The sequence below is a fragment of the Rhincodon typus genome, chromosome 16 (assembly GCF_021869965.1).
Source record: "Rhincodon typus isolate 14 chromosome 16, sRhiTyp1.1, whole genome shotgun sequence".
Taxonomy (NCBI): domain Eukaryota; kingdom Metazoa; phylum Chordata; class Chondrichthyes; order Orectolobiformes; family Rhincodontidae; genus Rhincodon; species Rhincodon typus.
This window is the reverse complement of record NC_063347.1, coordinates 57,600,069-57,616,833: the sequence shown is the minus strand read 5'-3', so window position 1 is coordinate 57,616,833 and position 16,765 is coordinate 57,600,069. Positions and strand designations below refer to the sequence as shown.

The 16,765-nt window shown below is 47.4% G+C and overlaps 1 protein-coding gene across 2 annotated transcripts in view; it reads left to right on the top strand.

The window, feature by feature from the left end:
- The window catches only part of srgap3 (SLIT-ROBO Rho GTPase activating protein 3), a 210,277-nt gene that overhangs the window by 157,987 nt on the left and 35,525 nt on the right, over positions 1-16,765 (top strand). For both annotated transcript variants that reach the window (XM_048606510.1, XM_048606511.1), the window contains exons 7-10: positions 1,322-1,543; positions 8,304-8,405; positions 10,926-11,123; positions 13,049-13,133. In XM_048606510.1, coding sequence (XP_048462467.1) covers positions 1,322-1,543; positions 8,304-8,405; positions 10,926-11,123; positions 13,049-13,133 — 607 coding nt within the window. The remainder of the gene's footprint in view (positions 1-1,321; positions 1,544-8,303; positions 8,406-10,925; positions 11,124-13,048; positions 13,134-16,765) is intronic.

Sequence of the window (16,765 nt, the reverse complement as noted above, 5' to 3'; positions counted from 1 at the left end):
AGCAGTTACCATGGGAACTTGGAGTTTTATATATATATAATTTATATGTTGTTCTGGTGAGGGACAGTCTTTCTTCCTCAGCTGTCCCCCTCCCCCCGCACTCGTATAACACAAGAATATCACTGTGAAAGGAACTTTTCTCTTTGATCCTCCCTCCATTTTCCCCCGGCTCATCTTCTCTCGCTAATCCCTGCTGTAAAATGTCAAGCAGCTCTCGTTTGCACCTCACTTCATTTGGACCGTGCGGTGCAGATGGGCTGCAGATGTACCTCAGTTTCTTGTGAGGATTCCACCACCTGCTTTGCTTAAATGATCGGAAAGTTGATGCCTGAATCCAGAAAATCTGTGCCTGCTGGGTGTTGCTCGCTCCTGATCCCGAACCGACTGAGACGCGTGAGGAAGTGTGGCAGGGTGCCCAGATCCGAGTGACTGACTGGTTGGTTTGGAAGAAGCCGAGGCAGGTTTAGCTGGGAATGAATTTTTTTTACCCAGAGCACAGCAGCCACCACTGGCAATGTAGGGCATGTGCACCAAGTTTCCTCAGTTGCTGTTCCCAGAGCCCCCTTGCCAGCAGGAGTAGGTTATAGATCATGGCATGGAAATACAGAAGTTGGGAGTTGGGATGAGGAGGTAGAGCCCTGAGCCCTGAGGCTTGATGCTGGGCATCACAATGGTGCTACTCGCAGGCAATATGTTTACCCAACACCCAAAGCAGGAAGCTTTCCCCAAAGCCTCCCAGAACAAGGGTGTGCTGCCTTTGTCCTTGGTGAGAGTCTTGAAGTGACCTGTGTTATTTCTACTGAGAGAGATCAGCAACAGCTATAATGCACCTCGCTTCTGGTTTTACCGTAGTCCAAACTCTCAATGCCATCTCTGTCCAGCCCACCCTGATGGGGCTAGTCAGGTTGGGAGCTTCTTGTCCTAAATGTGTCTCCCTTCTATCGCACTGCTTAGTGTCTTCGGAGCAGACCCTTATTCCATGGGATGGTGTAAGAATAGGATATAGCCCTGAGGCCATTCCTCGACCCCCACCATCTCTGCTTCCCCCACCGCCATCTCTGCTTCCCCCCCCCCCCCGCCATCGCTGCTCTCCCCCCCCCCCCCCCCCCCCCATCCCCTCTGCTTCCCCCCCCCCCCCCACCCACCGCCATCGCTGCTTCCCCCAACCCCAGTCCCCCCGCCATCTTCCTTTCTGAGGGAGAGAGAGGAATGCTGCTTCACTCAGAGAGCGAGAGAGGGTCCAGAGTGGGTACCTGTTTCAGTCTCACTGCTCACCATGAATCCTGCTTTAATCACTGAGCCGTGTTGTATTTCCCCGCAGTGCTCCGATTTGGGATTCCATGCCAGCCTGGCCCGTACTTTCAGGACCTTCCTGTCAGCAGAATATAACCTGGAGACGTCTCGGCATGAGGGGCTGGATATCATTGAGAATGCAGTGGACAGCCTGGACGCGCGAAGTGACAAACACAAGGTCATGGACATGTACAACCAGATCTTCTGTCCACCCACCAGGTTTGAATTCCAGCCGCACATGGGCGATGAGGTAGGTCACTATTGTTCACATTCGACGAGATAGACCTATAAGGGGCAGAACGATCATTCCTTTGTGGGTCTGCTGTTTACAATGTTTTTATTTGACTTTCTGCGTTTGTATTGATTGAAAAGGGAGGGAGATGGGAGCAAGCTAGTCTCCCTGGAGCGTCGAGGCTGAGGGGTAACCTTATAGAGGTTTATCCAGTCACGAGGAACATGGATAGAGTGAATAGCCAAGGTCTTTTTCCCCAGGGTAGGGGAGTCCAGAACTAGAGGGCATAGGTTTAAAGTGAGAGGGGAAAGATTTAAAAGGGACCCGAGGGACAATGTTTTCACACAGAGGGTGGTGTGCGTATGGAATGAGCTGCCAGAGGAAGTGGTACAATTATAACATTTAAAAGGCATCTGGATGGGTGTGTGAATAGGAAGGGTTTAGAGGGATGTGGGCCAAATGCTGGCAAATGGGACTAGATCAGTTCAGAATATCTGGTCAGCATGGACAAGTTGGACTGAATAGTCTGTTTCCATGCTGTCCAACTCTCTGATTCTAACTGCCAATTCTAGGAAGAAAGCACAGAGATGCTGTCTGTAATTTTTTTTCCTTTCACTCATCCTTCTTGAGAAGGTGCTTCCCTTCGATAGTCCTTACGAGAACAATAAGACCTTTCCTTCACTCGAATCCAAATTTGGGATTGAATCCTAAATGGTGACTATCTGTTGAGTCGCCAACTCTGTAGGATTGTCCTGGAGCTCTCAGATATTAATGGCTGATCTCCTGGGAGATAAATCATAAAGACTTGTCACAAAAGGTTTTCCTCCTATTTTTTGGAACACTTCTGTTATAACAAAATTGGAAATGGTGGGTCGGGGGAGAGAAAAGGCTGCGTGTTTGGGTTGGAAGCAGCAAAGGTCATGCTCAGACTTCCAGGAACAGGTCCAGCCAGGGCTGACTACTCTCGTACAGAATCCCGATACTTCAGTCGCCAATGATGTCACATCCGTTTTTATTTCCACAATAACCCTCTTCTGATCACTAGGCCTGAGACAGAGCTCCATGTCATGCATCGGTCAGCATTGGCCCAACAGACTCGTGGGGCAGGTTCGAGAGACTCAGTACCTTTATGCCAATCCTAGCGTACTTTTGAGAAGTCAGTTTGAATCTGGCTTTTCTCCGAACAGTGCTGTGGGAGTACCTGCTTGGTCTGCAGTGGTTCAAGAACATCACCAAAAAGAGGAACTGGAGTAAACTATTCAGCTCCATCAAAGCTGCTGTGCCCATTCTTACCATTGTGGCTGACTTAGAGCCTCCAGTTACTTTCCCACCCTCTTTCCCCATATCCCTGAAACACCAAGAATCTGTCCATCACATCCTTAAATGTATCACAATGGAACGATCCACAGCCCTCTGAGATAGAGAATTCCAGAGAGACCTTGATCAGATGGACCAGTGGGCCGAGGAGAGGCAGATGGAGTTTAATTTAGATAAATGTGACGTGTTGCATTTTGGTAAGGCAAATCAGGGTAGGTCTTATACGATTAAAGGGCATTGTTGCCAAACAAAGGGACCTAGGGTGCAGCTTCATATCACATGTATTCAGGGTAGTGAAGAAGGCGTTTGGCACGCTTGCCTTTACTGGTCAGAACATTGAGTAGAGGAGTTGGGACGTCATGTTGCGATTGTACAGGACATTGGTTAGGCCACTTTTGGAATACTGTGTTCAATTCTGGTCCCCCTGCTATAGGAAAGACATTGTTAAATATGAATGGGTACAGAAAAGATTTACAAGGATGTTGCTGGGATAGGCTGAATAGCCAAGGTCTTTTCCCCAGGGAAGGGAGTCCAAAACTCGAGGGCATAGGTTTAAGGTGAGAGGGGAAAGATTTAAAAGGGACCTGAGGGGCAGATTTTTCACGCAGAGGATGATGCATGTATGGAATGAGCTGCCAGAGAAAGTGGTGAAGGCTGGTACAATTACAGCATTTGAAAGGCTTCTGGATGGGTACATGAATAGGAAGGGTTTAGAGGGATACAGGCCAAATGCAGGCAAATGGGACTGGATCAGTTTAAGATATCGGGTTGACATGACAGGTTGGGCCAAAGCATCTGTTTCCATGCTGCATAACCCTTCTAGTTCAGTCATTTCCCGTCATCCTGATCCTAAATGATTAGTCCCTTATCCTGATTCTGTGTCCTTTGTGTTTTAGACTCTCTGACTTGGAGAGGCAATCTATCAGCATCTACCCATGGAAACCTGTTCAGAATCTTGTACATCTCAATGAGGTGACTTCTTGTTCCAAACCCCAGACAATACAAGCCTGATTTACCCAGCCCCTTGTCAAGGGACAGCTTCTCATCCCAAGGATCAATTCAGTGGGCCTGTGTTGTACAGCACCAATGCAAGTAAATCTTTTCATAAATACGGAGACCGAAACCGCACACAGCGCTCCAGATATGGTCTCGCTGAAACCCTGCCTAATTTTATCAAGAATTCTTTATTCCTGTACTCCAAACCCCTTCTCAGTTCCTTCTCGAGGGTAATTAGAGAGGATGAACAAATGTTGGCCGAGCCACTGATGCCCACATCCCATGAAAGAATGAAACAAAGTGCCCTCATCAGAGAATTTTTATTCTGGAGACTATTGATGCTACTCTGCTGCACAGCCTTACTTCACCAAACGCTATGATGGTTCAACTTGTACCTGACCTTTGAGAAGTCACAGGGGCGTTTGTCATAGACTTGGTACGGTACAGAAGGAGGCCATTTTGCTCCATTGTGCCTGCGCCTGCTCTTCAAATGAGCAACATTTGCCTAAGTGCCAATCTTCCACCTTTCTCCCGTATCTCTACATGCCATTTCTATCCAAATAACCATCCAGTGTCTCCTCCACATTTCCAGGCAGTGCGTTCCACACCCTAACTACTCCCAATCTGAAATTTCTCCTCACATTCACCCTGGCTTTGTTTGCACTCTAAATCTATGCCCCCTTGCCTCGTCTGTTTTTCACGCAGGAACATCATCTCCTTATCCAATCTATCCAGCCCCACTCCTGATTTTTAAAACCTCTATGAAATCTCCCCTCAGCCTCCTTCTCTCCACGAAGACCAGTCCCGACTTCTTCAATCTATCCTGAGGTTGCTGGAAAAGCTCAGCAGGTCTGGCAGATCTGTGAAGAGAAATCAGAGTTAACATGTCAGGTCCATGACTCTGAGCTTTTCCAGCAACTTCTCATAGAACCATAGAATCCCTACAGTGTGGAAACAGGCCCTTCGGCCCAACAAGTCCAAACTGACCCTGGGAGCATCCCACCCAGACCCATCCCCTAATAACCCACCTAATCTACACATCCCTGAACACTATGGGCAATTTAGCATGGCCAATCTTTGGATTGTGGGAGGAAGCCGGAGCACCCGGAGGAAACCCACGCAGACATGGGGAGAATGTCTGTGTGGAGTTTGCACAGTCACCCGAGGGTGGATTTGAACCCAGGTCCCTGGTGCTGTGAGGCGGCAGTGCTAACCACTGAGCCACCGTGCCACCCATGTTTTTGTTTCTTTCACTTCTTCAGTGATTCCAATGCATTTACATTTTTCCGATATTAGTCTGGTCAATTGTGAGCATCCATGAGCTGGCCAGATGGTTGTCAACAAGTCAAGTGAACAAATCAATGAACACTCTCCTTCATCCCAAGCAATGGAGAAATGGAGACGCTGGATTGTTTAAAATGCTCTCGATTAACTTGCTGTTTAATTTTTGCTGTTTCTGGGAGCTTGCTGTGTGGATAATGGCTGCCATATCTTCCCACATAATGCGTATATAATTCACTGCTGGTGTTTTTGAGATGTGAGAGCAGGTGCTATATAAATGCACGTCTTGCCTTCTCTTCCGAATGAGCAACGTCAAAACCATGAAAATAATAGATCTTGGAATTTGCTGCTTCCTGTAATCTTTCCCCGGCAATGATTCAGTCCACCAGCTGTAAGTGTTTTTATTTAAACCACAGGCCAGGGTAGTTATCATCTTGCTTGACCCTCACTGCAATAAATCCTCATTTGCCGCTTTCCATGTTATTAGGTACAATAGTAGGCCTGACGTTTTCAAGCCAGTTGAGAGTGGCCAACCAAATGGAACTCCAACTTTGCAATAACCTTGAAAGAATCCCCTTCCGTTGAGTCTGCACATCCTCTTCTGCCTTCCCTCTGCCCCTCTTTTCAGTGACTCGCTACTCCTCCTCACGATACCACCCCTGCCATCTGTAAATACCCCTCACTCTGCCTCCTGACAACAAATGTCCACCTAAACAAACAATAAACAGACACACATGCATGTGCACACCTCTGACACTCTCTCTCTCTCACACATGTATAACACTTAAGATACACTCTGTCTCTTGCACATGCACACACACACACCTCAGACACATTCACTCTCTCATACACTCGCACACAGCTCAGACACACTCACACTCTCGCATGCACACATAGCTCAGGTACAGATTCACTCTCATACATGCACACACACCTCAGACACACACTTGGTCTCGCTCAGACACACACACTCTCTGACACACACATATAGCTCAGACACACTCACTCACATACGCACACCTCAGACACACACAAACACCCCTCTTGGCATACACACACACACTCTCACACACGCATGCAGCTCAGACTTACACACTCCCTTACACACGCATAGACCTTAGACACACATTTACTCTTGCTCAGAGACACTCTCAAACGCGCGCACACAGCTCACACGCACACAGAACTCAGATACACACTGTCTTGCACATGCACGGAGCTCGGACACAGACTCACTCTCTCACATGTGCACACAGTTCAGAAGCACACTCACTCGCACACGCGCACACAGCTCAGACGCCCTCTCTCTCTCTCTCTCTCTCTCTCACACATGCTCACACCTTTTCTCTCTCTCTCTCACACCTTCTCTCTCTCTCTCTCTCTCTCAGACACCCACCTCAGACACACGCGCTCTCTCTCCCATCCATGTGCCGACATAGATGCTCCCAGCACAGCCCTGGGATTCTCCAGCCCTCACAACCTAGTTCAGTTCAGTCCTTTCCTGTTCTTTTGGCTCAAAGCAGTTGTCATGCCTGCTGTCCCCGCACTGATCGCTATGTCAGCCCAGAACAGTGATGAGACCTGGGATCATCCTGTCCTGATCATTCACTGCTGCATTTAGTATCGTTTCATGTGACCTGTTTATGGTGCTGTGAGCTACATTTGGTGTTGGTCTGTGTTGAAGGTGCTACATAAATGCAAATTTTTTGCCCTTGAATTTGCATTTTGCAATATAAGTGCCCAAACTGTATCAGTTTCTGCCATTATAACATTCAGATCCACGGTCTGTAATTAGGTGCATAACAGATTGTTAAAATATTCTCAGCTGGAGTAACTCTTGCATGATGAAAGCTGGAAGTGGGAGCAGATGCAGATTGTGTTCTGTGTGCTGAATGTGCTTTGATTGTTAATTTAAATCGTTATAGATGGATGGTCTCACACCTGTACAGAAACAGCACATTCAGCGTGAGCTGTGCACACTCACATTGCCCTGACCTGTGCCTTTACTACCCCCCACCAAACCCCAACATCCCTCCACACCCCCGCCATGGAACGTCACCATAGCACTGTGGTACCTCTTTAGCTTTTTGTCAGAACTTCCTTGCTCTTAATCTGGATCCAGGATTTAAAGAGGCAAAGACTTGCATTTCTATAGCATCTTTCACAACCTGAGGATGTTCCAAAGCACTTTTCAACTGATTAATGACTTTTGAAAATGTAATCATTGTTGTAATGTAGGATACACTGCAGACAATTTGTATGGGTGGAGGCTGGGGGTGTGGGGGTGAAAGTGGGATGGGGAGTTTGGGCCAGGGCTGGGGGAGAGACTTACATAGACCGGAGCAGGGGGAAGAGTATAAGTGCAGGCTGTGATGGGGAGGGGAGAGTGAGTGCCTGGACTGGGGTGGGGGTTGTGTAAGGAAATGGAGAGGGTGGGTAAGGAGGAAGGGGGAATGTGTTTGGAGAGGGTTGGGGGCACACTGTGGGTGGGGGAGGAGGGGGAATGTGGATGGACTTGTAGGAGGTGGGAGCTTGGACTGAGGGAAGTGGAGAGTTGGGGGGCCTGGTCTGGGGGTTCAGGGAGGGGTGAGCGGGGGTGGAGGAGATGGAGGCTGGACTGGGATGGGGAGAGGGAGAGTGTGGGTGGGGGAGAAGATGGGGATCTGAACTGGGTTGGGGGAGGCGGAAGGTGAGGGGGGGGGGGGGGAATGATGGGTCCTGGACTCGGGGTGGGCGAGGTTGTAGATTATGACCTTTTAAAAATAAGGCATCATCCAGAGTTGTGTGTGGGAGCACTTCCCAGTGACTTGGCTTACGATTTGATGGTTTCTAATCGACCTGTTCAGAGATGGCCCACGTCTGGAGCAGATGGGACTTGTCCCAGGCCTCCTGACTCAGAGGCAGGAGCCATACCACTATGCGACTAAAGACCCCTGGAGCTGTTGACCACATCAGTTACAGAACATTTACACACTGCCCTTCACCCATGAGGGTAGCACAGTCAGACTTTGGTACTCCCTGGGAGTTTTTGAAACAGATCTTTCTTGATGGTCTGCTTCCAGTGCCCTGACTAAAAGACCAGGAAAGGCCCCCCAGCCTTGACGAATGGTGATAGACTGAGCTTTGGGCAGCTTGGGAAGAACCCCTGTGCTAAACGACTCCATTTCTTGTCTTTCCCCTTCAGGTCTGTCAGGTGAGTGCCCAGCAACCAGTACAAACAGAACTTCTCATGAGGTACCACCAGCTGCAATCCCGCCTGGCCACCCTGAAGATCGAGAATGAAGAGGTACACCATGATGCATGCAACTAATACAGCTGCTTTGGTCAAGGCGGGTGGTGGGAAACAATGTTGAGATGGACTTATGGGCAGGGGGATTAGTTTGGAAGCGAACCGGAGTGGCTGGCATGAGGGGACTACACTGTGTTGGTTCTCATGGATAAATCGAGTGAGCGCTAGTATCAGTTGGGCCTGCAAGTGCAGTGCCCCCATCTGGTGCTCTAGAATTTTTTTCTTTATTTATAATGGGGTGAGGGCATTGCTGACCAGGCAGCATTTATTGCCCATCCCTAATTGCCCAGAGGGTGGTTAAGAGTCAACCACATTGCTGTGGGTCTGGAGTCACATATAGGCCAGACCAGGTAAGGATGGAAGTTTCCTTCCCTAAAGGACATTAGTGAACCAGATGGGTTTTTCCAACGACCCACAATGGAGTCATGGTCATCATTAGATTCTTAATTCCAGATATTTCATTGAATTCAAATTTCACCATCTGCCATGGCGGGATTTGAACCTGAGTCCCCAGAACATTATCTGGGTCTCCTGGATTAACAGTCCAACGATAATACCACTAGGCCATCGCCTCCCCTGTTTGGGCTGGCTGCCTGAGGTGAATGGGAAGGCAGTTGATAGCAATCCAGGAACTCACCAAAACCTGGGATTAGTACACCTATCCTTCGTAGCTTCACGTGGAAGTCAGAAGAATTTCTCCGACTATTTAAAACTCGTGTAACTATTGGGTGCCAGAAACCGGCAATCCTTTTCAAATTTAAGGTGCATGTTAGAACCAGTTCAGTCCAGTACAGGGGGTCAGTTGTCAGAGATTGTGAATAGTTGGCCTGTGAATTTGATCCCCTTCTCTTTGGCCACCCCTATAAATAATAGCACCATGGGCCAGTTCCTTGCCCAGCCGTCTCCAATTCTTGGTTGTAGGGTTCAGAGTTCAAGAAATAATCTCTGACTGTTACCCCTGGACCACTCAATTCAGATATTGCCCAGGAGATGGGGAATCCATCGCAGAATTAAACAACCGAAACAGCTTCCGACTGTCACAGAGGGGGTTGTGGGGATTAGATCAGGTTCTGATCGTCCTGGTGGGATGTTCTCCCCTCAAACCAATCCCACATTAACTGTCTCCCTCAGTAAGTCGGGCAGACAGGGTTAAAATGAATGGAGTACATCTCGACTGAACACTAGGAGGGAGTCACCACTGGGATTGATGTTGAGGTATATTGGCATTCCGGGTTCTTCAGATCAAACATGGAAGTGTAGCACTGCACGACATCTCAAATATCTTGTGAAGAACGAGCTTAAGTGTGGGACTGAATCAACATTCCCTGTTGTTGATTTTTCAAGTGTGCGGGCAATTTCTTTAAGCACCTGGCCCCTTTAAATGTTTTTGAATGGGTCAGAGTCGTATGAATTTAAAGGGGATGACTTGTGTTGCGGAGACTTCAGGTTACCATGGCCACACAGTGCTCAGGTGGATTATCGGACTGATGTCATGCATTGACCAGGCCGCGTATGTCAACTTCCGTGCTCTATAGAACATTAGGGAACCAGTGGGATTTTGTGTGGTTATTGCAAAAAGGCACAGGATAAGCATATTTGGGGAATTGGGTTGAAGTTCCGAGAGGTCATCAGCAAGGACAAAGATGACTAAAGTCGTAGAATCCCTACAGTGTGGAAGCAGGCCATTTGGCCCATCGAGTCCACACCGACTTTCTGAAGAGCATCCCACCCAAACCCACCCCGCTCCCATATCCCTGTAACCCACTTCCCATGGCCCATCCACCTGACTTGCACGCCTTTGGACTGTGGGAGGAAACCGGAGCACCCGGAGGAAACCGGAGCACCCGGAGGAAACCCACCCAGACACGGGGAGAATGTGCAAACTCCACACACAGTCACCTGGTGCTGGAAGCAAAACCACTGTGAGGGAGCAGTGTTAACCACTGAGCCACCATGGCACCCGCCCCCCGCCACCCCAGAGAAAGTGGTGGGTTTTGTGGTGTAGGGGGAAGATATATTGGCTACAAGTGAGCAGAGCAGTGGTGAATACTGGAGACGGGAGCCAGGGTTGTGTGGGCCTTGATTACCACTGGCCAGTCGAAGAGTATTGATCGTGAATGCCCACTGAACAGGGGTGGCATGGTGGCTCAGTGGTTAGCACTGCTGCCTCACAGCGCCAGGGACCCAGGTTCGATTCCACCCTCGGGCAACTGTCTGTGTAGAGTTTGCACATTCTCCCCGTGTCTGCATGGGTTTCCTCCCACAGTCCAAAGATGTCCAGGCTAGGTGGATTGGCCATGCTAAATTGCCCATAGTGTCTGGGTGGGATACTCTGAGGGTCGGTGTGGACTTGTTGGGCTGAAGGGCCTATTTCCACACTGTAGGGATTCTATGATAATGATATATCAAGTATGTGGGGTTAGGGTCTGTAAGGAGTAAAGGAGAGGGCCTCTTCTGGATTCTCATTCTCTCATGTTGATGTGCCTGCCTCCCCTCTTGGTCCTGCACCTGCTCCAGGTCAGGAAGACACTGGATGCCACCATGCAAACTCTGCAGGACATGCTAACAGTAGAGGACTTTGACGTGTCTGACGCGTTCCATCACAGCCGATCCACCGAGTCTGTCAAATCTGTTGCCTCCGAGACCTACATGAGCAAACTTAACATTGCCAAGAGGCGAGCCAACCAACAGGAGACAGAGATATTCTACTTTACGGTAGGACCCCTTTGTGAGGCGAAGTGGAAGATCAGTACCACCTAGCTCCGGGAGTTAGGGATGTGTTGTGGATAACTGGTTGTGTGGTGTGTCCCGTCAGGGAACAGCTCTTGCTGAGTGCTAATGCTCTCGCCTTTACGTCAGAAGGTTGAGAAATTTTCTCACTCCAGAGATCCCATTACAACATCCGGTTGTGAGGAAGTGCTGCCATGTCGGAGGTTCTACTTTTTGCATGTTACATGTCGTTTCTGGCCTACAGCGAGCTCCATTTGCTATGATGCCAGCTGATGCTATTACTGGACAAGTCGGATCCCACACTGAAATCTGGCTTGAGAGGGGTTTTGTTTTTTGGTTTTAATGAGGTGGTCTTTCACTGAAACAGAAGCACATGATGCTGCAGATTTGTTTCTAACAACAAAACAAGTTTAATATACAAAAGAAATGTAGGTAAAATAGACTGAACCAAACCATTTACTTATAATGTAAGTTTCACGATTTCAAAAGACATGGAGAAATACAATCCTATTAATCACAAAAGCTCTCTCTTATAGTTCTCTCACCAGAGAGAATTCCTTTCTCTATCACACAGAAGGTTGGACTTAGCTGTTGCTTCAATTGTTTGTAGAATCTGACCACCTCTTCCTTAAGCCCTCACATAACTGAGTGTAGACTTTCTCAACTTCAAATAACTCCTTCAGGGTTTTAACCAAACACTTCTGATTTGGAACTTTAAAACTAAACTGTTTACTCTGAGAACTTTTACTTCTTAACAATTCCAAACTGTCTTCCTTTTTCAGGAGCAGTAGTCTTAAACATAGAATCACCACAGTGTGGAAACAGGCCATTCAGTCCAACAACTCCACACTAGCTCTCCGGAGAGCATCCCACCCAGGCTCACCTCCCCACTGCCGTATCCCTGCGACCCTGCATTTCCCTAATCCAACTAAACTACACACTGGGGAATCCACCTAACCTGCACATCTTTGGACTGTGGGAGGAAACCGGAGCACCTGGAGGAAACCCACGCAGACACGGAGAGAATGTGCAAACTCCACACAGACAGTCGCCCGAGGGTGGAATTGAACCTGGGTCCCTGGTGCTGTGAAGCAGTAGTGCTAACCACTGAGCCACCATGCTGCCACCAAACAGCGTCAAACTTCAGCCAAGACTTCTATAAACCAAAAGCAAAAGGGTTTTCTTCAAGTTAAAGATGGTTCCCTCAATCAAAAAATAATAATTTTCAGATCCTTTTTATTACAACTTAGTGCACAACTTTGCTTGCTTGTAAAACTTGCCAAACAAAAACAAAACCCATTACTCTCCAGGAAGTCCCCCTCAAACATTTTTTTTAAAGAAATCACCATGGCTGCTTAAATTTGCGTTAATCGTTAAGCCCCTTTCACAGACACAGGTCAAATCCATATGCCAGTAGTTCAGAATCCAAAAATAATTAAAATATAGGTGAATAACATAACTTGCATTAGAACTGCGACATTGCGCTCTTTTTGTTCCACACACTTGTCTATTAATGGACAGCTTTAAAAATTGCAGTAATTAATGCCCTGTAATCTATTGAGGGAAAGGTGGCTGTGTTTAGAATGAGGTCTGCCCTCTCAACAATGGACCACAACAAAGTGGATTGAGGAATGCAGCTCAGGTTGGATAAAAATGTGAAAATTTTGATAAAAATGCGCAGGGCTATGGGAAAAGAGGAAGGGAGGGTGCACCTAATGGGATCACTCCTTATAAGAGTCTGGCATGGTCCCAATGGGCTGAATGACCTCCTGTGCTCTATTCGGGGTGGGGGGGCGGGGGGTGTAGAATTGCTGAACTAAGCTGATCTTTGCCTTGTCCAATTTCCGTTTGGTATGATGGAACCTTGTGGCAGACTGATATGCTGTTAATGCACACGGTTTGACTTTCAGAAATTTAAGGAATACTTGAACGGAAGTAACCTGATCACAAAGCTGCAAGCCAAGCACGACCTACTAAAGCAAACACTGGGGGAAGGTGAGAGTCGCGTTTGGAAGCGCTCCGTTTTCCGTGAGCATTGTTAGCGTTCAGGGTGGGATCTCCGAAGCTGCAGTAATGCAGTAGAAAGTTGTATCCTGCTGTAAGGGAAAACACCCCGTGGCCGAACTGCTCCAGCCCTGGCAACACCCAAGTGAATGCCTTCTGCACCCTCTCTAGTGCAGTCACATCCTTCCTATAGTGTGGTGACCCAAACTGCACAGAGTACTGTGGCCTAACTAACTTTATACACAGCTCCATCACAACTCCCATGCTGTTGTATTCAATGCCTTGGCTGATAAAGGCAATCATTTCATGCATTCTTAACCACCTTAAACTACCTGTTCGGCTGACTTCGAGGATCAATGGGCATGCATACCAAGGTCCCTCTGATCCTGTGCACCTCATATGGTCCCACCATTCATTGTGTACTTACCTTGTTAATCCTCCCAAAATGCATCCCTTTCCAGCATCACATTTCATTTTCCAAGGACAGTGTGCTCATAACATGGCCAAACAAGCTGATTATCAAACTGTACACCTCTCTGCGCTACCCATGGCAGGCAGTGAGAGCAGGAAAGACTCCTGGTCAGGCATGTTTGAGGTGGATTGACATCCCTCAAGCAAAAGCCTCTGGCTTCAAGTGAGCAACCTGTTACAGGGACTACTGACATGAGCATGCCTGTGCCTCCAGACATGGCAAGCCTCCTAAATCTATCGAGAATTCCTGCTTTCAAAAACCAGAAAAGGGTGAAAATTGCCAGCAAGTCAGGCAGCATCTGTGGAGAAACAAAGTCAACGTTTCAGGTCAATTACCTTTTATCGGAACTGGGGAGGATTAGAAATATAATGAGGTTGGAACAACGAAGTAAGTGAACAAATGAACCCTATCCCTGTAATCCTGCATTTCCCATGGCTAACCCACCTAGACTGCACACCCCTGGACACTATGGGTAATTTAGCATGGCCAATCCACCTAACCTGCACATCTTTGGACCATGGGAGGAAATTGGAGCACCTGGAGGAAACCCACGCAGACACGGGGAGACTGTGCAAACTCCACACAGACAGTCACCCAAAGGCATAATCAAACTTGAGTCCCTGAGCTGTGAGGCAGTAGTGCTAACCACTGAGCCATAAATTAGTCAGACATAATTTCTCTTTCATAAAGTCATGCTGACTCTGCTTAATTAGATTATAATTTTCCAAATGTTCTGCTATTACTTCCTTAATAATTGATTCCAATGCTTTTCCAATAATAGATGTTAGGCTACTCGGCCAACATTTACCTGCGTTTTGCTTCCCCGCTCTTTTTGAATCGCGGTGTCACATTTATCAAGTTTCCAATCCTCTGGTACTTCTTCAGAATCCAAGAATTTTTGGAAAATTACAACCAATGCATCTACTATATCAGTAGCTATCTCTTTTAGGATTCTTGGGTGTATGCTAAGCTCTTGTTCTCACTTTCTATATTCCTTGCTAAATTGCCTTAGTAGTTTATTTTCTGTCTTTATAATCTTTTAAGTCCTCCTTTGCCAGATTCTGAATTTATCCCTTCTTCAGAAGGGTCTAGGCCCAAAACGTCAGCCTCTCTGCTCCTATGATGCTGCTTGGCCTGCTGTGTTCATCCAGCCCTGCACCTTGTTGTCTCGGATTCTCCAGCATCTGCAGTTCCTACTATCTCTGAGTCTATCTATCCAGTTTGCTTTAGCAATCTCTATCCTCATTTCAGTAAATTCGCTTTATTTAAGTTAACACAGTTGTTTCTGACCCAATTTTCTCACTCTCCCCAACTGCTCCTTATATGACAAACCCTACATCCTCAGGATCATTCTTGTGGACCTCCTCTGGACCCCCTCTAATGCCAGCGCATCCTTCCTTGGAGACAGAGCCCAAAATTGCTCACAACATTCCGAATGCAGTCTGATCAGAGCCTTATACAGCCTCAGCAGTACGTCCCTGCTCTTGTATTCTAGTCCTCTTGAACTGCATGGTAATATTGCATTTGGCTTGCTAAGTGCCAATTGAACCTGCATGTTGGCCTTAAGAGAATCCTAAATTCAGACTCTCAAGTCAATCTGTGCTTCAGATTTTCAAAACCTTTCCCCGTTTAGAAAATAGTCTGTCTCCATTCTTCCTACCAAAGTGCATCACCTCACATTTTTCCACATTGTATTTCATCTACCACATGTTTGCCCACTCTCCTAGCCTGTGCAAATCCTTCCACAGCCTCCCCACTTCCTCAACACTACCTATCCCTCCACCTCCCTTTGTGACATCTGCAAATTTAGCAACAATGCCCTCACTCCTTCGTCCAGATCATTAATGTATAATGTGAATTGTTCTGGTCCCAACACTGACCCCTGTGGATCTCCACTAATCGCCAGCTGCCATCCTGGCAAAGACCCCTTTATCCCCACTTTCTGCCTTCTGTTAGTCAGCTAATGTTGTTGACCCTGTACCAATTTGCTCATGGCTCAGGTGGTAATCCAGAGATTATTACCTTTTTGGTTTTGCTTTATAATTTCACCTTTGCTGCTCATTTTCCTCAGCAGAACCTCTTTCCTCTATCTTACTGTATCCTACATGGGTCACAGCAACTGGATCTTTCATCTCCCACCCCAAGTTCCTCTGCAGCCCCCAGATGAGAAATCTTGAACCTGGCCACAAGACTGGCAATACAACCTTTGGGACTCTCAATCCTAGCCACAGAAAGCAGTGTAACTATCCTATCCCCGATTACAACTACATCTCTCTTTTCTCTCTCCTCTTGAAAAGCTCCCTGTACCATGGTGCTGTGGTCAGTTTGCTTATCCTCCCTACAGCCCCTACTGTCAACCACACAGGGATCAAGAACCCGTTAGACAAGCTCAAGGACTCAGGCTCCTTCAGCACTACCTCCTGGATCCCTCTATCTGCCTCACTCATAGTTACACCCTCCTGTCCATAACCACTGACCAAATTCAAGGTAGTTAATCTAAGGGGTTTGACTGCCTCCTGAAGCACAGCATCCAGGTAACTCCTCTCCCCTCCCCTCTCCGATGTGTTGCAGTGTTCGAAACTCAAACTCCAGCTCATCAACTCTGAGCTGGAGTTCCTCAAACAACCAACACTTGCTCCTCATGTAGTCACTGTGCACCACAATGCTCCCATATTGTACAGTTACAATACATCATCTGGTCTGACATTACTGTTTTGTTTACTTAGTTCTTCATTTTTTAAAAATTTCCGACTGGTCTTTCAGTTAATAACATGTACATCGTTGTCCTATTTACCTTCAATCTGAAAATAACCTAAAATGGATAGTCAAATTAGCAACTCTTACTAACCAATGAATGTACAGTTTTCCTGTGATATCAGTCTTTTATGCTGGGTCCTGATCCTGGGCTTCATGCTGTTAAAGAGGTGTTACAAACCATGAACCAAAAAAGCAAGTGGAAAGCAGCTCTTCCCCACTGCTCCAAATTCCCCGAACTATATACTCACTCAGGCTGTGTCTCACTCCAGATGTAAGCTCTCCTTATGGACCAGTGAAGCTTACTGATGTAGGTGAAACTTTACTCTGTACCTAACCCCAGCCTGTCCCTGTCCTGAGAATGTTTGATGGGGACAGTGTAGAGGTAGCTTCACTC